At 42.0% G+C, this 23,963-nt stretch overlaps 1 protein-coding gene across 6 annotated transcripts in view; it reads right to left on the bottom strand.

Moving 5' to 3' along the window:
• The window catches only part of RPH3AL (rabphilin 3A like (without C2 domains)), a 290,823-nt gene that overhangs the window by 31,675 nt on the left and 235,185 nt on the right, over positions 1-23,963 (bottom strand). For all 6 annotated transcript variants that reach the window (XM_073615154.1, XM_073615153.1, XM_073615156.1 and 3 more), the window contains one exon: positions 6,374-6,478. In XM_073615154.1, coding sequence (XP_073471255.1) covers positions 6,374-6,478 — 105 coding nt within the window. The remainder of the gene's footprint in view (positions 1-6,373; positions 6,479-23,963) is intronic.

Raw genomic sequence — 23,963 nt, 5'->3', positions numbered from 1 at the left:
GGGGCCTTGTGTGGTCTCCCTGTCACATTCTGTTTTAAAATAGGACAGGAGGGGCGGCGAGGGCGACATACAGTGCCTTAAATAAATATTCATACCCCTTGAAATTTTCCACATTTTGTCATGTTACAACCAAAAACATAAATGAATTTAATTGGAATTGTATGTGATAGACCAACACGAAATGGAACATAATTGTGAAGTGGAGGGAAAATGATAAATGGTTTTCCAAATGTTTTTCAAATAAATATGTGAAAAGTGTGGCATGCATTTGTATTCGGCCCCCCTTGAGTCATACTTTGTAGAGCCACCTTTCGCTGCAATTACAGCTGCAAGTCTTTTTGGGTATGTCTCTACCAGCTTTGCACATCTAGAGAGTTAAATTTTTGCCCATTATTTTTTGCAAAATAGCTTAAGCTCTGTCAGATTGGATGGAGAGCATCTGTGAACAGCGATTTTCAAGTCTTGACACAGATTTTCAATTGGATTTAGGTCTGGACTTTGACTGGGCCATTCTAACACATGAATATGCTTTGATCATTCTAAACCATTCCATTGTAGCTCTGGCTATATGTTTAGGGTCGTTGTCCTGCTGTCCTGTATTTGGCTCCTTCCATCCTCCCATCAATTCTGACCAGTTTCCCTGTCCCTGCTGAAGAAAAGCATCCCAACAACATGATGCTGCCCCCACCATGTTTCCAGGTGGGGATGGTGTGTTCAGGGTGATGAGCAGTGTTATGCCCTGTACACACGGGCGGACTTTTCGGCAACAAAGGTCCGACAGTCTTTTCGAGGGACTTTCGAACGAACGGACTTGCCTACACACGATCACACCAAAGTCCTACGGATTTGTACGTGATGACGTACAACCGGACTAAAATAAGGAAGTTCATAGCCAGTAGCCAATAGCTGCCCTAGCATCGGTTTTCGTTCGTCGGAGTAGCATGCAGACGAGTGGATTTCTCGATAGGAACTGGGTCCGGCGGAGTTCCGACGTAAAGATTTGAAACATGTTCCAAATCTAAAGTCCATCAGATTTTCGACAGTCTGCTGAAGGTCCGATGAAGCCCACACACGCAAAAGTCCGCTCGTGTGTACAGGGCATTCATTTTCTGCCACTCATTGAATTTTTGCTTTTAGGCCAAAAAGTTAAATTTTGGTCTCATCTGACCAGAGCACCTTCTTCCACATGTTTGCTGTGTCCCCCACATAGCTTCTCGCAAACTGCAAACTTGACCTTTTTTGGCTTTCTTCTTGCCATTTTTCCATAAAGACCAGATTTGTGGAGTGCATAGCTAATAGTTGTCCTGTGGACAGATTCTACCACCTGAGCTGTGGATCTCTGCAGCTCCTCCAGAGTTACCATAGGCCTCTTGTCTGCTTTTCTGATTAATGCTCTCCTTGCTCAGCCTGTCAGTTTAGGTGGACGGCCATGTCTTGGTAGGTTTGCAGTTTTGCCATACTCTTTCCATTTTTGGATGATGGATTGAACAGTGCTCCTTGAGATGTTCAAAGCATAGGATGTTTTTTTATAACCCAACCCTGCTTTACACTTCACCACAACTTTATCCCTGACCTGTTTGGTGTGTTCCTTGGCCTTCATGATGCTGTTTGTTCAATAAGGTTCTCTAATAAACCACCGAGGGCTTCACAGAACAGCTGTATTTATTCTGAGATTAATTTAGACACAGGTGGACTCTATTTAGGAATTAGGTGACTTCTGAAGGCAATTGGTTCCACTAGATTTTAGTTAGGGGTATCAGAGTAAAGGGGGCTGAACACAAATGCACCCCGCATTTTTCACATATTTATTTGTAAAAAATGTTGAAAACCATTTATCATTTTCCTTCCACTTCACAATTATGTGCCACTTTGTGTTGGTCTATCACATAAAATCCAAATAAAATACATTTATTTATTTGGTTGTAACATGACAAAATGTGAAAAAGCACTGTATACAGGAACATATCCTCTTTATTTTTCTCCTGCAACTGCTGAAATCTAACTTCTCTTCATCTCCCTCCCATCAGCATTCAGCAGCTACAGGGAGAAAATGTTCATTATGCTATTCAAACTAAAATAAATTGAAATTCTGAACCATTTCAATTCATTGTGGCACACAGCCGGTTACCAAATCTCTTAAGTGGCCTTTGCTCTTGAAAAGGTTGAGCACCCCATTGTACATTATACCTATATGGGCATGTTACCTGAAATTCAGCAGCTTATTGTTCTATCTTTTTTGTAAAGAGTTTTTCGACCAAGTCTGATCATCATCATGAGACAACGAAACCAAGCAGAAGCATGATTTTTTAAAATCTTTGAACACTATGAAATGGAAAAACATTGGTGTTTATGAAACTGATCTTTTCACCTATAGCTCACGTTTCATTTGATACCTTTCACCTTCAAATCAACAGACTGCAGGCCCCTAACAGGAGAAGGCAAGAGCTGATCATGCATGAAATGTGCCTATTCATCTGGTCAAAGAAGTCTTTCTTTATGAAACAAGGAAAGATAAAGATGAAGCTACTCTTTAAAAAAGCAGAAAGAACAAATATTACGTGCAGGTCATGAAATTAACACTGAAGAAAAACCTCAGCTCCAAATCATACAGTCTCAGTATAGCTCACAACTTTTGCTTGCAGTTGTTCTTCACTCAGTATTTTAAAAATTAAAAGCAGCTACAAATACTGTAGCTGGTGGCTTAAAAAAAAACAGATACCAGGCCATGGAGTCCAGCACACCTTCTCGCTGCCAATTCTTCCCACCCCTGCTGGATGCAAGGTGCTGCAATCTTTAATTTGAGAGCCAGCTCTGACCTCCTGATGAATCGCAGCCTGCTCCCCAGTGCATATATGCAAGATTGCATGGTGTAGGGAGACTGGTCTTGCAGCTTCCTGGAAGTGTGATGCATCCCAGGACATTGTGGGCACAGAGGAGGGCCGGGACGAGGCAACGTCATCCTAATAAATGTTTAAAAAGTACTGACTGGCATATTCAAGGCTTTGTATATCCTTTTATATTCTATTCCATTTTTGTAAAGTTTCATTACCTTCTTACGCAGGTTTTTTGACTGTTCTTTTTTACCTCCTCATGGCTTAGTGTCTTGCCTGCTTAGTGCATCCATGTGAGAGCTAACAAACTCATTGACTATTTATACACAGACACTAATTGTGATTTAAAAAGCCCCAGATGTGGTAAATTAACCTTTAATTATCATTTTAACCTGTGTGTGCCACCTTCTGTGTCTGTACCAAGGCCAAACATTCCAGGGTATGTAAACTTTTTATCAGGGCCATTTGGGTGATTTCTGTTATCATTATGATTCAAAAATAATCCAAAAAACTGTGTGATAATAAATGGCTTCATGTGATTGCTATCCTTAAATAAAAGACAGTTTTTTGGCATAATCAGTCATATTTTCAATATTAATGCCAAAATGTCACAATTTCTGCCAGGGTATGCAAACTTTTGAACATGACTGTATATACGACTATACACACACACACAGTGCCTTGAAAACTTTTCATACCCCTTGAAATTTTCCACATTTTGTCATGTTACAATCAAAAACCTAAATGTATTTTATTGGGATTTTATGTGATAAACCAACACAAAGTGGCACACAATTATGAAGTGGAAGGAAAATTATAAATGGTTTTCAAAATGTTTTACAAATAAATATCTGAAAAGCATGGCGTGCATTTGTGTTCAGCCCCCTTTACTCTGATACCCCTAACTAAAATCTAGTGGAACCAATTGCCTTCAGAAGTCATCTAATTAATAAATAGAGTCCACCTGTATCTCAATTAATCTCAATATAAATACAGCTGTTCGGTGAAGCTCTCAGAGGTTTGTTAGAGAACCTTAGTGAACAAACAGCATCATGAAGGCCAAGAAACACACCAGACAGGCCAGGGATAAAGTTGTGGAGAAGTTTAAAGCAGGGTTAGGTTATAAAAAAAATATCCCAAGCTTTGAACATCACACGGAGCACTGTTCAATACATCATCCGAAAATGGAAAGAGAATGGCACAACTGCAAACCTACAAAGACATGGCTGTCCACCTAAACTGACAGGCTAGACAAGGAGAGCATTCATCAGAGAAGCAGCCAAGAGGCCCATGGCAACTCTGGAGGAGATGCAAAGATCCACAGCTCAGGTGGAAGGATCTGTCAACAGGACAACTATTAGTCTTGCACTCCACAAATCTGGTCTTTATGGAAGAGTGGCAAGAAGAAAACCTTTGTTGAAAGAAAGCCAAAAGAAGTCCCGTTTGCGAGAAGCCATGTGGGGGACACAGCATTTTTGCCCAAGAATGGGCAAAAATGTTACTCTCTAGCTGTGCAAAGCACCAAAAAGACTTGCAGCTGTAATTGCAATGAAAGGTGGTTTTACAAAGTATTGACTCAGGGGGGCTGAATACAAATGCACACCACACTTTTCACATATTTATTTGTAAAAAATGTTGAAAACAATTTATCATTTACCTTCCACTTCACAATTATGTGCCACTTTGTGTTTATGTTTTTGGTTGTAACATGACAAAATGTGGAAAATTTCAAGGGGTATGAATACTTTTTTAAGGCACTGTGTGTATATATATATATATATATATATATATATATATATATATATACACACACACACACACACGCAGTATCTCACAAAAGTGAGTACACCCCTCACATTTTTGGAAAAATTTTATTCTGTCTTTTCATGTGATAACGCTGAAGAAATGACACTTTGCTACAATGTAAAGTAGTGAGTGTACAGCTTGTATAACAGTGTCAATTTGCTGTTCTCTCAAAATAACTCAATACACAGCCTTTAATGTCTAAACCGCTGGCAACAAAAGTGAGTACACCCCTAAGTGAAAATGTCCAAATTGGGCCCAAAGTGTCAATATTTTGTGTGGTCACCATTATTTTCCAGCACTGCCTTAACCCTCTTGGACATGCAGTTCACCAGAGCTTCACAAGTTGGCACTGGAGTCCGCTTCCACTCCTCCATGATAACATCACAGAGCTAGTGGATGTTAGAGATCCTGCGCTCCTCCATCTTCGATTTGAGGATTCCCCACAGATGCTCAATAGGGGTAGGTCTGGAGACATGCTTGCCTGGTCCATCACCTTTACCCTCAGCTTCTTTAGCAAGGCAGTGGTCATCTTGGAGGTGTGTTTGGGGTCGTTATGTTGGAATATTGCCCTGCGAGCCAGTCTCCGAGGGCAGGGGATCATGCTCTGCTTCAGTGTGTCACAGTACATTTTGGCATTCATGGTTCCCTCAATGAACTGTAGCTTCCCAGTGCCGGCCGCACTCACGCAGTCCCAGATCATGACACTCCCACCACCATGCTTGACTGTAGGCAAGACACACTTGTCTTTGTAGTCCTCACCTGGTTGCCACCACACAAGCTTGACACCATCTGAACCAAACAAATTTATCTTGGTGTCATCAGACCACAAGACATGGTTCCAGTAATCCATGTCCTTAGTCCTTGTCTTCAGCAAACTGTTTGCATGCTTTCTTATGCATCATCTTTAGAAGAGGCTTCCTTCTGGGACGACAGCTGTGCAGACCAATTTGGTGCAGTGTGCGGCGTATGGTCTGACCACTGACAGGCTGATCCCCCCACCCCTTCAAACTCTGCAGCAATGCTGGCGGCACTCATACATCTATTTCCCAAAGACAACCTCTGGATATGACGCTGAGCACGTGCACTCAACTTCTTTGGTCGACCATGGAGAGGCCTGAGTGGAACCTGTCCTGTTAAACCGCTATATGGTCTTGGCCACCGTGCTGCAGCTCAGTTTCAGGGTCTTGGCAATCTTCTTATAGCCTAGGCCATCTTTATGTAGAGCATCAATTCTTTTTTTCAGATCCTCAGAGAGTTCTTTGCCATGAGGTGTCATGATGAACTTCCAGTGACCAGTATGAGAGTGATAACACCAAATTTAACACACCTGCTCCTCAGTCACACCTCAGACCTTGTAACACTAACAAGTCACATAATACTGAGGTGGGAAAATGGCTAATTGGGCCAAATTTGGAAATTTTCACTTAGGGGTGTACTCACTTTTGTTGCTAGCGGTTTAGACATTAATGGCTGCGTGTTGAATTATTTTGGGGGGACAGCAAATTTACACTGTTATACAAGCTGTACACTCACTACTTTACATTGTAGCAAAGTGTCATTTCTTCAGTGTTGTTACATAAAAAGATTAAAAAAAAAATATTTACAAAAATGTGAGGGGTGTACTCACTTTTGTGAGATACTGTATATATAATTTATAAATTTATTTTGCATCACATTTTCATTCACATGTTCCACTGTACAGAAAGCATTAATACACATTTAGAATTAGAGCTTACCAGAATCTATCCTAATATTTCTAGTTTTTTCTTCTAGTGTTGAAGTTTTGTCATCCAAACTTGATGAGCTTAATTCAGAGTCACTTTCACTATCACTGAAGGCCGCTGAAAAGAAAATAGTACCCGATTAACGTAATAATCTTCAGTCACTGTATGCATTGATTTAATGGCTGACAAATTATTTGCTCTATTTGCTCAAAGAATACACATTGTTTGTTTGATAACAGGCAATGTCCATGTGAATAATGTGGTAATAAAACACATTAGCCAATAACTCATCTATGCATTTCTAAATAAAAAGACTATATAGACGCTCAGTTGTGTATACTGTATTTCTTCTTCAATAAGCTGAAATGAGTTAAAGCAGAGTTCCACCAAAAAATGGAACTTCCGCTTTAAGTGAAGGTGACCCCTCAACTGAGAAAGCCCAATCAGAGGGTGATACACGTGTAGAGGGGAGGAGCCGAGCCCATGAGATCACGCAGCCACAGTGGTGAGCAGGACTATATAGAGCTGGTTTTAACTGAATATCTTGTAAGTGTTTTTTAATTGGGGTATTTTAATAAATGTTGCAAACGGAGAGCACTATGTATCCTCTATTTATTGTTGCATGAATGTGGAGTAATTTCCTATCAGGAATACTGAGTAATAACTCTGGTGTGGAGGAAGGAGAAAAGCAGTGGGGCAGTATATACCAGAGATCTTTCTTGCAATCCCCCTGGGAGGCTACTGATTGGAAAGTGGATACAGAGTAGCTGGTCGGATGTGGTAGAGATGAGACCAAAGCTTAAAGAAAGAAAGGAATTGTTTTTAGTCTTTCTGACTCATGTATGCGGTGAGCAGGTATAACGGCTGGTGAAGGTGTGCACATAATCTGCTGAAGACACAATTTGCACAGTGGTGGATGATGTATGAAATGAGAAGTCATAATAACGCAGAGAAGTTTCAGCATATGAACTTTAATTAAACACATTATTATATAAATGTATTTATTTGAATATAATTTGATATCACTGGATATTTCACATGACAGATGAATAGCGCTACACCTATTTTTTAAATTGTATTCCTTTTCATTTTAAATACTTACTTCCTCTGTAAATGTCGGTGCTGCTGCAGCACTTTCTGTACATCACAGACATGATTAGGACACCCCCAGGAATGTTATTTTATTTTATTTTTTTTTGCATTAGTATATACAGCACCCTTCATCCCCTCTGAATGCTATTTTTTGTCACCTCCTTGCCTGTTTAGCCCAGAAAATAGACATTTTTAATTTGACATCTTGGCTCCCATTGATTTCAACAGGGTTCGTGTTTGACATCCTGACTTCTTTTCAGTTTATTGAATCGGCTCATCCCTATTGTGGACCACTAGTAAAGGAACAATGCCCAATTCCACTAAGAGGGCAAATATATTTGACCACCAGTAAGTGTAGTCAGTAAAATTAAAGAGGGAGGGAGGGTGTTGGGAGCTGGGGAGGGGGCAGAGACAAGGATGACCCAGGGAAGGGGGTGAATATCTGCACCTACTCTCTGACAACAACAAAAAGCCCTGGATAAGTATTCTTACATAATGATTTAGAATGAGCATTAGCATCTCGTATGTTTGGGGTTTATGAGCTTATAGATGAGCACATGTCCAGGACAGGGCAACTTTGTGAATACGTTTCTGACGTCTCCCATTGATGGGATGTTTAATTTTAAATTTGACAGACCAATCCATACCCACATTTACAGCCAGCCAGGAGGAATGGATAACATCCACCATGTGTTTATTTTACAAAATTACATGATATGCAAATAAAACTCTAACTAGTTATGTTTCCTGATATTAACCATATTCATGCTTGCTACACCTAGCTAGATGCACCAACATTGTTGAACAGCCTGTTTTTCTATATAACTTCCAATCACATACTGTACTTATCAGAAAAATATGTAATCATTTATTCTGATTCTTTATTCAGGCTGCTAATAAAAGCAACTGTATGAATAGAGAAGGTCTCCGGTAACTGATTAGCAAGCTGACCTTTTCTGCAGGTTACTGTTTTTATGAACAAAGCTGAAGTGAAAATTTTACATACAGAGTACATTTGCTAAAATGATTTGCCCCCTTTCCTGATAATTGTGGGTGTCTGCTTGCTGCTTTTTAAGTTGCAATATTGACCCAAGTGACCTGTGCCTGGCAGAGAACGGTGCTAAGTGTGGAAGACATGCACTGTTCAACCCTAATTTATTACTTAATGTAGTTTGCAAACTGCATTAACCTTTAGCACGGCTCAGCATATATGTGTCTGTAATGATGCCTAATTCACAGACACCCACTTATTCCACTTGCAATTAGTAGTTCAAGGAAACATGCTGCATCAGGTCTTTGTTTCTACATGGTTTGCTGATCATCTCCTTTATGATCTATGAAGTAGTAGTGCCAGGTTGTCTGTCAGTGTCTGTAGCACCAAAATGAGACACAAAGAGAGTACATGGGGGGTTTTCATCTAGCAATATATTTGCACTAGTTGCATCTATTAATGTGCTCCAGTTAATGTATATGTTGCAGACTTGCAACTGATTTATTAAAATGCAAATGTGATGTAATAAAATGTGCGTATAACATTTTTTGTCGTTTTATTGAATTATGCAAAAGTGTGTCAGAGATTTGCAAAAGATTTTTCGACATGTTGCTTTAAAAAAGTTAAAAAAAAAAAGACAGCTGAAAAGAAGTTAAATGGAAGTGGAATTTTAGTCAGGCTGGCACCTTTTGCAGGTACAGTGTAACCTTGGATTGCGAGTAACGCGGTTTACGAGCGTTTCGCAATATGAGTTTTTTTGTTTTTTTTTTAAATACCGACTTGCTTTGCGAGCGTTGTCTCGCAAGAAGAGCAGGATTCAAGCCGCTGGGGTGTGCAGTACTGCATTTGGCCAGAGGTGCAGGCCGTCGGTGACGCTCTGAGACATTCGGAGACACACGGAAACACTTGGAAACACTCGGTTCATGAGTGTCTCCAGTGCCCCCGCACCTCTGGCCACATGCGGTACTGCATAGACAAGCAGTGGCTGTGGAATGGATTATCTGAGTTTCCCTTATTTCTTATGGGGAAACTCGCTTTGATATACGAGTGCTTTGGATTACAAGCATTCTATTGGAACGAATTATGCTCGTAATCCAAGGTATTACTGTATAGCTATGTAAAACATTAAAGTCTTTACACTGTTTAAAATTCAGTAATGCACTGTCTCACCCTGCTCTGCACATGCTCAGTTGCTCTCTATTTTTAGGCATTTTAGGCACTGCCATGATTGTAGAGGCCGTTCTGCTGACAGCATCAAAGCAGAATTAAACCCTCCTATCCTTTACAGCCAAGGAAGCTGCTTCTGTTTGATCTGCAACTGCTATAGTGCTGCACATGTAATCAGTTATGACACCAACCATTTGATGGTTTGACAGTTTGGTTGAGAACACAAGTAAATGTGACAGTTGAAAATCCCAGCATACCAGGAATGTAACTATTTTTGAAACCAATAAATTGATGGGTTTAGTTTTGCTTTATGATTTACTGCTGTTCAGAAGCTCTGGGCTTCAGCAAAATGGCAGCCTCCAGCAAGAAGAAACAAGAGCAAAGCTGGAGGTAATTTACAACACACAATATGTTTTTAGCAGAATTATTAATAAGGAATGTATGTTCCTTGCAAAAGAACATTATTTTTTGTTCTGTGAGTCTTGCTGGGTATTTTAGGTTAAAAAAATCTGAGCAAAGAAGTTTGCTCAACATAAAAAGCAAACTCCTTTCATTTAACATGGTATTATGGAGCACTCAGGGCTGGTGCAAGGATTTTTGACACCCTAGGCAAAACCTAATTTTGCCGCCCCCCCTTGTCTCCACCCCTGAAGCGCCCATCAAATGCAGCCCACCAGTGCCCATCAATGCAGCCTACCAGCGCCCATCAATCAATGCCTACCAGCGCCCATCAATAAATGCTTGCTTGCTTCCATTCAGTTGGAAGTTGAGACACAGACACAGTCCTCCGCCGCTGCTGTGCCTCTGACACGATGTGCAAATGGAGCGACGGCTGCCTGCTGATTCTGAGGCTTAGTTGCTTGCTGCAGAGAGAAGAGAGTAGGAACACCAGTGGCTGGGCGCCCTGGGCAGCAGTGCGCCCTAGGCGGCTGCCTAGTTTGCCTAGTGGTAGCACCGGCCCTGGGAGCTTTAAAAAGGAATCTCACATTCTTCTTAGTCTTCCCTGTTTCATGCTATGCCCCCAATTAATTGAAATAGCCATAAAGAAAGGAGAGGCATCTTTTATCTGGGATATCTAGCATTGGTCTAAATTAATCTTATAGAAAGTCTAATGCCCCGTACACACGATCGGACTTTCCGACAACAAAACTGTGGATTTTCGATGTTCGAAGGGTGTTGGCTCCAACTTGCATACACACGGTCACACAAATGTTGGCCAACAATTACAAACGTAGTGATGTACAAGACGTACGTGATATCTCCATTACGACTGCTAGTTTTACAAGACCGAGCACTTCCGGCTCATCCTTGATTCCGAGCATGCATGTTTGTACTTTGGACTTTAGTGCGACGGACTTGTGTACACACGATCAGAAAGTCCGACAACACACATTTGTTGCCAGAAAATTTGAGAGCATGCTAGCCAACATTTGTTGGCGGAAAGTCTGACAACGAATGTTCAATGAAGCATACACACGGTCAGACTTACCGCCAACAAGCTCACATCCAACATCTCCCGTCGGAAAATCTGATCGTGTGTACGGGGCATTATAGTAACAGAAGAATGGGATCCTGTGAAATTTGCACATTCCTGCTCAGTAGAAGCATAGGGCTTGATTTACTAAAACTGGAGAGTGCAAAATCTGGTGCAGTGCTGCCCAGAGAAACCAATCAGCTTCCAGGGTTTTTCTGTCAATGCTTATTTGTACAAACTGAAGTTTGACGGTGATTGGCTACTATGCTCAGTTGCACTAGATTTTGCACTCTCCAGTTTTAGTAAATCAACACCATAGTAACTGCAATGTTAACTGATGATTGAAGCAATTCATTTTGGCTAGGCCTAGAAGTGAATGTTTTCCTTCCCTAACTTGAAACCTAGATGCGGTTAGTCAATGAACAGGTGTCCTAGCATGACCTAGCATGGGTTAAGGGGGAATAGAATGCTTTTGGTATTGTTTTTTTCTTCTTGCACAGCATTGCAGATGTATTGGGGGTCCTGTTAACAATATGTACATATTTAATTGAAGCCAGTATTTTTTTTCATTTACATTTTATTCTTTAATTGCATTTGGCGGAACAGGTAAAGTGCCTCACCAAACTCATGTTTTAAATTTAAATTGTATGAGGGAATTAAACAAATCACAAATGGAGCCGATGTTAAGGTACATGTGAAATCTTCTGAAGTAATTTTAAAGAGTAAAAGTGATTCTCCGTAAAAAAATAAAAACATTTTTTTAGACATTATCAAGTAAAATAAAAAAAAAAAAAAAAAAAACTATGTGAAGTCTAGTTCAGAGGATCAGATGCAGGACCAATATCAGATGCAGGACCAATTGGGAGTACAACATTTTATACCATTACTAGAAAGTAATATCTATTAAAAGGCATTAAAAAACAGGTATCAGTGTACATTTAAATGTGTCACTTGTACGGCAAGCACCATGCAAAATCCTGTTGTGTTAATTTTCAGGACTCATTCTTACTGTTCGTGTAATTGATTAATTTAAGATGAACTTAAAGAACAAGAACTTTAATTTAAATATATATCGCTTAATAGTCACAAATCATTTAAATCCACTTTGTGTGCACCAAATGTCTTTGCTACAAAGGTATTACCTTATAAATGTAGCAGTGTTACCATCATTTGCACAGAAACTTCTGTGGGAGGGACCCAGCAGGCACATTCACTACAGACCCCCTTTAGAAAACTACAGGAGGGGGCAGATACAAGACCAGTCACCCTGTGCAAGGAAATAGAGTAGCAGTGACTGGTCTTTGTTACTAGAGGCACTTGAACAAAAGGCAAGGTTTCAACTGAACCTTCACAAAGATACACGTAAGAATATAGATAGGTCTTATATTTAGACAATGCCCATTTTAGGTTTTTTTTTTAACGATGAGCAGAACTACCAGTTTTGCTCTTGGTGTACAGAACTAGAGTGGGTAAACTGTAAGTACATAGAACACTAATACGCCAACAAACATGTTAAAAAGGAATTGTACGTGTGCAATAATAGTTACCAACATCCCTATTTATTACATAATCCGCACACAATATAACATAGTGGGACTTTTGATATACAACATACCGTAAGTCATAACAGCATTCAACTGTCAAAATATTATTTAAAACTTATGAAAATTTTACTCTGATGCTATTCTTTTTATGATGAGCTGGTATATTTCAAGCATCCTATTGTCTGCTAAAATAAATATGGCATTTACCTAAAAAAAAACTTTGGGTTTCTATACTCTCTTAGATATAATTTTTCTCCTAAAAAAGTGCAAATGTACACACAAGTGAGACCAACTAAAAACATACTAGATGTCACCTATCACTTCTCTTGGGTTTGTAGTTCTTTGGGTGTACCTCTCCTTCTTCTATGGTAGATGCTAAAAAAAAGGAACTCCAGGTAATTGGATCTGTTTACAAAGTACAGTCGAACAATTTGGAAGAGAAAGTTGGAAGGGCAGTTGTCTAAAATACCCAAAATAGCACAAAATTCATTCTAAAGCCAGCCATAGACAGTTCCAATTTTGACAGGTTCAGTAGGAACTGCCTGAGATTTGAACCAAGTATGGGCAGGCTGAATGTACCCAAGTTGATTGATCGATCAACTTGGGTACAACCAGCCTGCTGGATTTTGCATGCAATTATTGCTAGAGACTGTTATGCCGTGTACACACGGGCGTACTTTTCGGCATCAAAGGTTCGACGTTCTTTCCGACGGACTTTCGACGGAGTTACGACTGACTTTCGATGGACTCTCTAACGAACAGACTTGCCTACACACGATCACACCAAAGTCTGACGGATTTGTACGTAATGACGCACGACCGGACTAAAATAAGGAAGTTCATAGCCAGTAGCCAATAGCTGCCCTAGCATCTGTTTTCGTCCGTCGGACTAGCATACAGACGAGCGGATTTCTCGATAGGAACTGGGTCCGGCGGAGTTCCGGCGGAAAGATTTGAAGCACTTTCCAAATCTAAAGTCCGTCTGATTTTCGACAGAAAAAGTCCGCTGAAGGTCCGATGAAGCCCACACATGGTCGGATTGTCCGGCGGATTCGTTCCGTCGGACTAGTCCGGTCGAAAAGTCCGCCCGTGTGTACACGGCATTAGAGTCGCTAGAAATAATCACTGTGTTCTCCCGGCAAGGACAGCTTCTTTTGTAAGTTCACAGAAGATAGCTGGGAAAGCTGACAAAATTGTTTAGGATTTTAGTTCAGTACATTATAAGGATGCGGGATTTCTGACGGGATCAACAGTTATTTTTCTGTATATGCAGAAAATGTAATTCACCTGAAAAGTTGCTATTGTACAATTTTGGAGATCAAGGCACTACAGGGTTTAAAAGGAATAAATCTAACAGCTAACTTACTGCTTTTGCCATTATTCTTAGATTTTTCTTTTCTGTGTTGTTGTTTTTAACTTTGCTTTAAATACCTGGACTTCAAAGGCTAGTAATTATTTCTATCAAAATGCAACAAGATGATTTGTTTAATAATGGGGTAGGCAAAACTCTTCTTGTACTTGAAGACTCATTTACAATAAAATTAATATTAATGAAGAAACGGGACACTTCAGGTAAGTAGGAAAAATTACACTCAAAAGACACTTCATGAGAATCAGTGTCTAGCCACTTCCCGACTGCCACTGCATATATACGTCATTAGTTTGAAGGTGGATATCTTGGTAATGGCAGCAGCTGCTGCCACAACCGAGGTATCCATCTTTAGGGCTGGTGGTTCTGTTTACGATAATGGTGGTCTCTGCGGTGGATTTGCAGCGAGATCACCGTTATCGGCGGCGGGAGAGGTGCCACCCCCCTCCCGCCGCTCTTCCATGCCCGGAGCCGTCGGTAGCAGCGGAGGCGATCAGGACCTGTCACGTCTGTGGTATGGAGACAAGTGAGGGGAAGATGGCCCCCACCCGTCTCCATACCATTGGAGGGCGGAAGCGACATCATAACGTCAGCTCCGCCCATACGTCTTAAAGGCATATTTTTTTGTTGTCATTTTTTCAAATGACAATTTTTTTTTTATTTTTTTTGCATTTAAGTCCAAATATGAGATCTGAGGACTTTTTGACCCCAGATCTCATATTTAAGAGGATCTGACATGCTTTTTTCTATTACAAGGGATGTTTACATTCCTTGTAATAGGAATAAAAGTGATCCAAATTAAAAAAAAAAAAAAAAAAACAGTAAAAAAATAAATAAAATAAAGTAAAATAAATAAGAAAAAAAAAGATTTTTTTAAAGCGCCCCGTCCCGACAAGCTTGCGCGCAGAAGCGAACGTATACGTGAGTAGTGCCCACATATGAAAACGGTGGTCAAACCACACATGTGAGGTATCGCTAAGACCGGTAGAGGGAGAGCAATAATTCTAGCCCTAGACCTCCTCTGTAACTCAAAACATGCAAACTGTAGAATTTTTTTAAACGTCGCCTATGGAAATTTTTAAGGGTAAAAGTTTGACGCCATTCCACAAGTGGGCGCAATTTTGAAGAGTGACATGTTGGGTATCAATTTACTTGGCATAACATTATATTTCACAATATAAAAAAAAAATTGGGCTAACTTTACTGTTGTCTTATTTTTTTATTCAAAAAAGTGAATTTTTCCAAAAAAAGTGCGCTTATAAGACCGCTGCGCAAATACGGTGCGAAAAAAAGTATTGCATTGACCGCCATTTTATTCTCTAGTGTGTTAGAAAAAAATATATATAATGTTTGGGGGGTAATTTTCTAGCAAAAAAAACTGTTTTAAACATGTAAACACCTAAAATCCAAAACAAGGCTAGTCCTTAAGTGGCTAGCCTTTCTTTGACAAACTAAAGCTTTGTCAAAGAAATTCTGGAGAAAAAAAAATCTTTCTGGTGACAACTGCTGTCCTATATGACTCTTTTGTCATGAATCATCATGGGTGACTGACAGGTTTGGACTTATGCTTCCTTCCCCCAGGTCAGTTGTCACAATTTCCCTCCTGCAAGAGTTATCTGGCTAGTCTTAATATAACAGCTAATAAAATCAGAAATCATAGCTTACTGAGGTTCAAGGTAAAGAGACTGAACAACAGTGTCTATACTATGACCAAGATACCTGGAGCCAAAAAATAAGCAGTTTAGGGTTAAACTGTCAACCTTCTTTACTAACAGTTCTGCTTTTGGTGTACAGAACCAGAGTGAGTAAACTAAGTACATAGTACACTAAGATGCCAACAAACGTTTTAAAAATGAATTGTATGGGTTTATTAATACCTATAATACAGGTACCAACATCCCTATTGATTACTTTTGATGTACCAACATAAATCATAACAAAATTCAACTGTTAAAATATTATTTAAAGCTTATGAAAATTTTACTCTGATGCTATTCATACAAAAATATACATTTATGACATAGGTGTGCGCAGCCTATTGCATTAGGGTGTGCACCCTTAAGCTCAAACACACATGCGTGTGTCTACATATATATGACCCTGGCACATTGATCTCCCTGCCGGCACAGTGAAAGAGAAAAGCATAAACACTTCTCTTATGGCAGAGCCGGAAAGAGGGAGATCTTTCCCCTATTTCTGCTGCTACACAGAGCATTAACACTAATGTGCAGGAGGTGATTAGGGTGTGCCTGGGCACACCCGGCACACCTTGTGCGCACGCCTATGATTTATGAACACATTCTAGCTCCATGTCTCCCCCACCCAATTATTATTTTTGTAACAGTAACATTGTATGTATTAGTTCCTATGGGTTAAAATGGAAAAGCAATATATTTTCTGCACATTTCTCAGATCCATAGTCTGCTGCGTTAGGAGAACAAAACAGTAGGTACTTGTCTACAGTAAGTATGAATATTATTATAATTGTATAACTGTTGACATTAACATCTCTCTGTGCTCATATAAACACTTTCTTGTGTATCATCAGATAATTCACAAAACAGTTAAAAACTTGCATCAGTATCCCAAGTACTTGATTCTGGAGAATACATAGTATATGAGAGGGGATCTTGATATGGAATATGCAGAATGGGTACAAGAGTTTGGGGACAAGGGTGCCTTTAACTGTCACAATGCGAGTATAGGATATTGTAGGACGAGGTGAGTTGGACCCCTAGATATGGTAGGTGAAAAGATTCCCAATGGAAGTGAAATTCTGGAGCGGAAAATGGACATGCTGAAAAAGGCTTATGTTCAAGACATGCCTTTTTTTTCATTTGTATGCTAGAAAAATGAACGCTGAATCAAAATGCATCTATCCAGTAATGAGAAAAAACTTGGTAAAGATTAGTTAGAAACAGGATAACATCATTTACAAACCGAGAAGTTTTACACCTATAGCCTGCAAAATCGAGGCCTGGTATGTTCATTTTAGCCTAAGAGCTAGGGCTGGTGGCTTGTTTGACAATGCAAATAGCAGCTGTGACAATGGGCAACCCTGTCTGGTGCCTCTACCATTATTGTAAAGAGTGAACCATCTTGTAAGCACCTAAAAAGGGTTCTGGTACAGTGTCAGGGGATGTATTTAGACGGAAATATTCTGATATACTTCTGGGTTGCTCAAGAGGGAATTGATCGGAGACCTTCTGCCATCCTCAGGTTAGATAAAGAGAGATAAAAAGGAAGACATAATGGTATCATTGTCCGACCAGGAGAGAGAGATGTCACAGGACTGAACCAGGGGTTTAGTGTACTTAATGACAAAAACTTGCTCTCCTAGAAAGCACTTGGAGTGAGCGTAAGTAATGTGGGAATTCTTGTTTAGATGTGAAAAACTCTCTCCAGACACCCACTAGGGCAAGGGTCTTCAAACTATGGCCCTCCAGTTCAAGAACTACAATTCCCATCATGCCTAGCCAGTGGCGTAGCATGGGTTGTCAGCACCCGGGGTAAGGCAAGTCATTTGCGCCCCCTAACCTGCGAACTTTTAGCACTTTCTCCCTTCCTACAATAGTACTGACCAGCCCGATTCCTACGCTGACCTACCTGACCACTACATTGACCTGCCCGATCCCTATACTGACCACTACACCACACTGACCACTACACTGCACTCACCACTACACTCTACACTGCACTCACCACTACCCACTATACTACACACTACACTGACCACTACACCACACTGACCACTACTCTACACTGACCACTACTCACTACACTACACTGACCACTACGCTGCACTGACCACTACACTGCACTGACCACTACACCACACTACCAACTACACTAGACAAACCACTACCATGACCAATACCCACTTCTACCCTGCACTGACCACTACCCTGACCACTACACCACACTGACCACTAAACTAACCTACCTGATTCCTACACTGACCTACCTGTTTCCTATACTGACCACTAACACTGACATACCTGATTCCTACACTGACCACTACGCTTACCTACCTGTCCACTACACTACAATGACTACTATACCACACTGAACACTACCCACTACACTGCACTGACCACTACACCGCACTGTCCACTATACTACCCACTACACTGTCCACTACACCATGCTGACCACTACACTGTCCACTATACTATCCACTACTAGGGTTGCCACCTTTTCTTCAAGCCAAACCCAAACATTTTAGTGGTGCACGGCACTGCGCTTGCTTAACTCAACCCATTCACCTGAATGGGGCTGCGCTGCAATCGTGTGCAATGCACATGGCTACAGCACAGTGTCATGGGTTTTTAGGTGTTAAAAACAGGTGGTGAGTAAAATACCTTCAAAACATGATCCAGTATGGATCATTCTTCAGAGTGCCCTGCAACTCCGTTTACACTTGTGGTTGGGGGGACAGTGAAAAGTTAGAGGTTGAGCTATGTTTTTACTGCTACCCAACCATTCCCCTCAAACTGAAAAGGCAACAGAGAGACAGCCAAAATGTTTTGCATCACAGTGCAACAAAACATGTCTGCACTGTTGGGTTCAGCGAGCAGTATTGACTGCCGAATGTGGCCCATTCAAATGAATGGGGGCTCCCCACACCCATGTGCAATGCATTAAATGGCGGGGCAATGCTGTGGAGTTTAAACAGGTGTTAAGGAGGTGATATAACACCTCCTCCCTGCCTGACAAATGCAGGAGGCAGGGAGGGGGCAGAGTGACAGGAGGGGGCAGGCGGTGTGACAGGAGGGGGCAGGATGACAGGAGGGGGCAGGATGACAGGAGGGGGCAGGATGACAGGAGGGGGCAGGCAGTGTGACAGGAGGGGGTAGGATGACAGGAGGGGGCAGGATGACAGGAGGGGGCAGACAGTGTGACAGGAGGTAGGCAGGATGACAGGAGGGGGGCAGGCAGTGTGACAGGAGGGAGCAGACAGTGTGACAGGAGGGGGCAGACAGTGTGACAGGAGGGGGCAGACAGTGTGACAGAAGGGGGCAGGATGACAGGAGGGGGCAGGCAGTGTGACAGGAGGTAGGCAGGATGACAGGAGGGGGGCAGGCAGTGTCACAGGAGGGGGCAGACAGTGTGACAGGAGGGGGGCAGGATGACAGGAGGAGGGGGCAGGATGACAGGAGGGGGGAAGGCAGTGTGACAGGAGGGGGGCAGGATGACAGGAGGGGGGGCAGGCAGTGTGACCAGAGGTAGGCAGGATGACAGGAGGGGGGCAGGCAGTGTGACAGGAGGGGGCAGACAGTGTGACAGGAGGGGGGCAGGATGACAGGAGGGGGGCAGGCAGTGTGACAGGAGGGGGGAAGGCAGTGTGACAGGAGGGGGGCAGGATGACAGGAGGGGGGCAGGCAGTGTGACAGGAGGGGGCAGACAGTGTGACAGGAGGGGGGCAGGATGACAAGAGGGGGGCAGGCAGTGTGACAGGAGGGGGGAAGGCAGTGTGACAGGAGGGGGGCAGGATGACAGGAGGGGGGGCAGGCAGTGCCAGTTTTTCTTACCCAGCCAAGTATTGTGGATGTAGCTGATTATGCGGCTGGTCTCCTGCACGGTCTGTTCCTGGTCAGCTGTCTGTGTGATAAATGACATGCTGATCGGCCAATCATGGAGCTCCCAATCCCTGATCCAGCATGCTCCTCCAATTCTCCACTGATACCCGAACACTGACAGGGCACTGCTGGCCAGACTCTTTCTTCTATAGCGGTCTCCTCCTCTGTAAAGTTTTCCAGGGTTCGAGGGCCCTCGTTGTCTGCCGGGTACCTCTTCTCCTCCTGTAGGATCCTGTGCATTGCCTGAGAAAGTCGGCAGGATACTATAGAAGCAGCGTTGGGACTGATTAAATTGTCCGAACTGCTGTATTAGCATAAGAACTTCTGCCTGAAAACCTAGTAATGTTCCTGCCCCGGCCCCCAGCTGAACACATGGAACCCTGAGCCACAGTGCGGTATGGATCATTTGTCCGGGTTCCAGGCGGCAGGAGACCCGGACACGTGATTCAAAATTACTTTAAACCTGTACTGTCCGGGTGAATCCCGGACAGGTGGCAACCCTTCCCACTACACTGCACTACCCACTACACTGTCCACTATACTACCCACTACACTGCACTACCCACTACACTGTCCACTATACTACCCACTACACTGCACTACCCACTACACTGTCCACTATACTACCCACTACACTGCACTACCCTCTCTGGCTGGTTGCTTCCTCTGCCCAGACCATGTGCACTCCCCCCAGGCCAGCAACATGACTCGTCTCTGACGAGGGAGTCTCACCTGTGTTTTATCTTCCATCCATGATCAATCTGCACTGCCACAATGGTAAACAATTGGAGATCCACAGGAGAGGAGGAGGAGGAGGAGGAGGAGGAAAAGACAGCGGCGGCAGGTCATAAGGCGGAGGCGGGACTCCAGGAGCAACCTGTGCGCATGTGCCACCCGACATCATGGACAGGCCAGCCCTGCCACTGCACATGACCCCATTCGCCCAATCACAGGGCGCCGGATGTTCTGCCTGAGATTAAACATGGTGGCCAGAGCACGGGGACACAGTATATCGGAATTAGGACAGTGACACACACTGACTTTGAATTGCGCCCAAAATGTTGCGCCCGGTGCCACGGCCCCCCTCGCTACGCCACTGTGCCTAGCCATGTCTGTGAATGTCAGAGTTTTACAATGCCTCATGGGATGTGTAGTTCCGCAACAGCTGGAGGGCCGTAGTTTGAGGAACACTGCACTAGGGAGTACTGCAGTAAAATTTCATAGAGGGCTCGGAAGGAGGAGTCTGTACAGAAGGCCAGGTAAGGTAGTTGGGGTGGAGTTAGAATTTCCACTGATAAGGAAATGCCCCTTCCCCATAAGTTTAAAAAAAGCTGAAACAGTGGGTAAAAAAAGGCAATTTTTGGGAGGGAGAACGGTGAACTGTGCATCTTTAAGTTTCATTCGAAGAAGGACCTACCTGCCTCCAGAATCTCAGATAAAATGGGTAAATATGTAAGGAAAGTTTTTTTACTGAAGCTTATAAGAACCACCTATGTTTAGTAGACTATTTTGCCATATAAATGGTTGCGTAGGAAGCGTGGAAGTATCTGGGGCAGGAGATTAAGAAATTTGTTTCCTGTAAGTAGATGCTATCTGCCTACAAGGATTTAAATTGACAGACAGCCTTACCAATTCTATTCAGGGATTTCAGGCCTTGGATATTTAAAAATAAGATATTTTGAGCTATATTGGTGTCTAAGGATAACAGATCGATTGTAATGGACATCAAACTTTAAAGTGGCAAGGGTTTCATCCCCAGATGGAAGATGGAATGAAAGAGAGTGGGCTAAAGGGAGAGAAATTGGATGTAACAGAGACATAATAAATAGAATTGTCATGGAGTTATGTGGTTTCATGCTGGAAATATTTCAAAGTGTAGTGGGTGGCCCCCTATAAATGACTAGGTGAGGTTGACAGTGTCTACTACCCTAGGGAATAGACAGGAACTAAGAGTGTGTTTTGAGATACTGAGCAGCAGAGAATCTATGTGGTAGTCTGTGTCAAGATGGTATATCCTGATTAGAGAGCTGGGGAGGCCATGGGAGAAAGACTGACTCCAGATCCTAGGGGCCAGGTGAGGAGTAGGCTTCCTTTAACTAGCGGTGTTAGACCCCACAGCAATGCGGGGCTGTTGTGGGTTGGTGGGAGGAGTGCCCAGCCCCCTAAATCACATAATTGAACCTTTGCAAAACTTGCCAAGTGCTGGAGCTTGGGGTTTAGCATGATGGAGCATCATAATTAAAATATGTGACTAGGAGTACACAGTGTGCTATATTTAAGTATCAAAGGCATACATAACTGCCACTCCTTGGGAAAGTGATTGTGCACCAAGAGGTAATGTTAAGGTTTGTGTTCCTGTGATCATATTGAAAAAAAAAGGTGCTATATACTGTTCATTAAATGTCCTACTGCTTCAGGAACAATTGTTTATTAAAGGGATTTTCAGCTACAATATTAAATGGTTGATAATGCTTCAAGCAAAGAAAGGGACAGTGCAATGATAATTCAATTAAGACTTTCAATTTAGGAGACAATCACAAAACAAACATCTTCATGAAATATTAAAGTTGTGCTTGCAGTTTGTTTGTATTTAATTACAGTGTCTGAAGTATTGCCTCAGTGGAGCTGGGAAAGGAACTACATAATGGTGCAATGGTTCATAACTGAATCTCAAATTTGAAAGATTATTTTACATTGTCAATGCAGACAAAACAAGGCAGCAAATGGGTTTTTATTGTTTCCTTTCTGTATTCCACTCAGCCATGTTGGTGAAAGCTTTGCAACCATTCTACCAGATTTAATTCACACCGCCCTCACTGATGTTTTTTGTGTCTTACTGCACTACCAGTTTAAAATAAAACCTGTACTTTATCATCACTGATTTAGGTAACAGGTTTATTTTACAGGAAGTTGGTATTACTTCGCTTCTCTCTGGTTCCTGGCCACCCTAATATACCACCAGATCACTGAAGATATATCTGCTACATCTGGTTATGGGCAAACAAATGACAATTCCCATGCCTTCTCTCAGTGCCTGGGAGGCTACATAGACCTGACCCTACATGGGATTACATTTTGGTACTGAAAATCACATGTTTTTTCCTAGCCTAAATAACAGTTAATCTATTATGTTTCTACCTAGCCCGTTGCTGTTTGTAAATAATAGATGACACCGGTGTGGGACTCCTGCTGCAGTCCTCTGGTGTTCTTGACCACATCTAATGTTATTGAATTGTAATTGCTAATGTTATTGCAGCTATCAACCAAGCCATTCCTTTTCCCCTTCTACAGTAAATGAAATGGCAGAAGCCTTGCACCCTCTTTCTTTTATAAGAGGAAATGCCTATTCACCAGTTACCTGCTGCAGAAGGCAGAGAAGCAGTTTCCGGAGTCAAAGGAGCCAGAATGATGCTAGGAAGGTGCTGCAAAATTCAGAATACATACTCAGCTGATGGCACAAATCATGGTGAAGCAGTGAACAATAAAATAAGCAGCACTAGTCACATCACATAATTTGGCTTGATTCACCGTATACTTGAGTTCTGTGCTCTTATCTCAGATGAGTCCATAACCAATATTTGTGTATCTGTTTTGGGCTTCATTAACCACCCAGAATAGTGCTGTCTCTGCACTCCTTACAGCCATTACTAAACGCCACAGAAAACTGTTGGACGGTCAAGTGCTTGTACTTGTCCTTGCTTGAACTGTGGAGGAATAGAGTACATCCTAGTTTCATCCCATGCGTATTTCTAATGAGGCCATTTTTTGTGCATATATAGAAATAAGCATCACATATTCTGACAGAAACCTGTTACTTGTCCTCCAGACAGCATTCTACTGAAATACATTTTTTTTTATATCTGATTTTGATGACTAAATACAGTGAAGCGGTATACCAACCACAGCTACTGCCACCAGGTTAGCTTTCAGTTTAGATATATTTATTTGTGTACAAGGCATGATGGAAGCAGACAATAGCCACATTAAGCAAAATGTAACAGCAATCTAAAATGGTGTTCTGAAAGCAATGGGGTTGATTTACTAAGGGAAACAAACCGTTCACTTTGCTTGGAAACTTTCCCCAGAGCTTAGTGATTGAGGTGAAGTTCTGTTGACTTACGTCATCCAATCATGTGCAAGTAAAACAAGTTTTTTTTCCTTGCTCACGATTGGGTATTCTTTGCAAAGTGAAATTTCACCACATTCACAAAGATCTCGGAAACATTCCATGCAAAGTGTAACTTCCCTTGCAAAGTAAACAGCCTATTTGCCCTTTAGTAAATCAACCCCTATCAAAATGTTTTTATAAAATCTACAGTTCTTTCAGACAATTATGGTTTGTGTTTCATATGCCTAATCACGAGAATTCCAAACCGGGTTTAGCTT

Source organism: Aquarana catesbeiana, linkage group LG02 (genome assembly GCF_042186555.1).
Source record: "Aquarana catesbeiana isolate 2022-GZ linkage group LG02, ASM4218655v1, whole genome shotgun sequence".
In the NCBI taxonomy this organism is placed as follows: Eukaryota; Metazoa; Chordata; class Amphibia; order Anura; family Ranidae; genus Aquarana; species Aquarana catesbeiana.
Note: the sequence above shows the minus strand (reverse complement) of the source record. Positions and strands in the feature narration are given on the sequence as shown.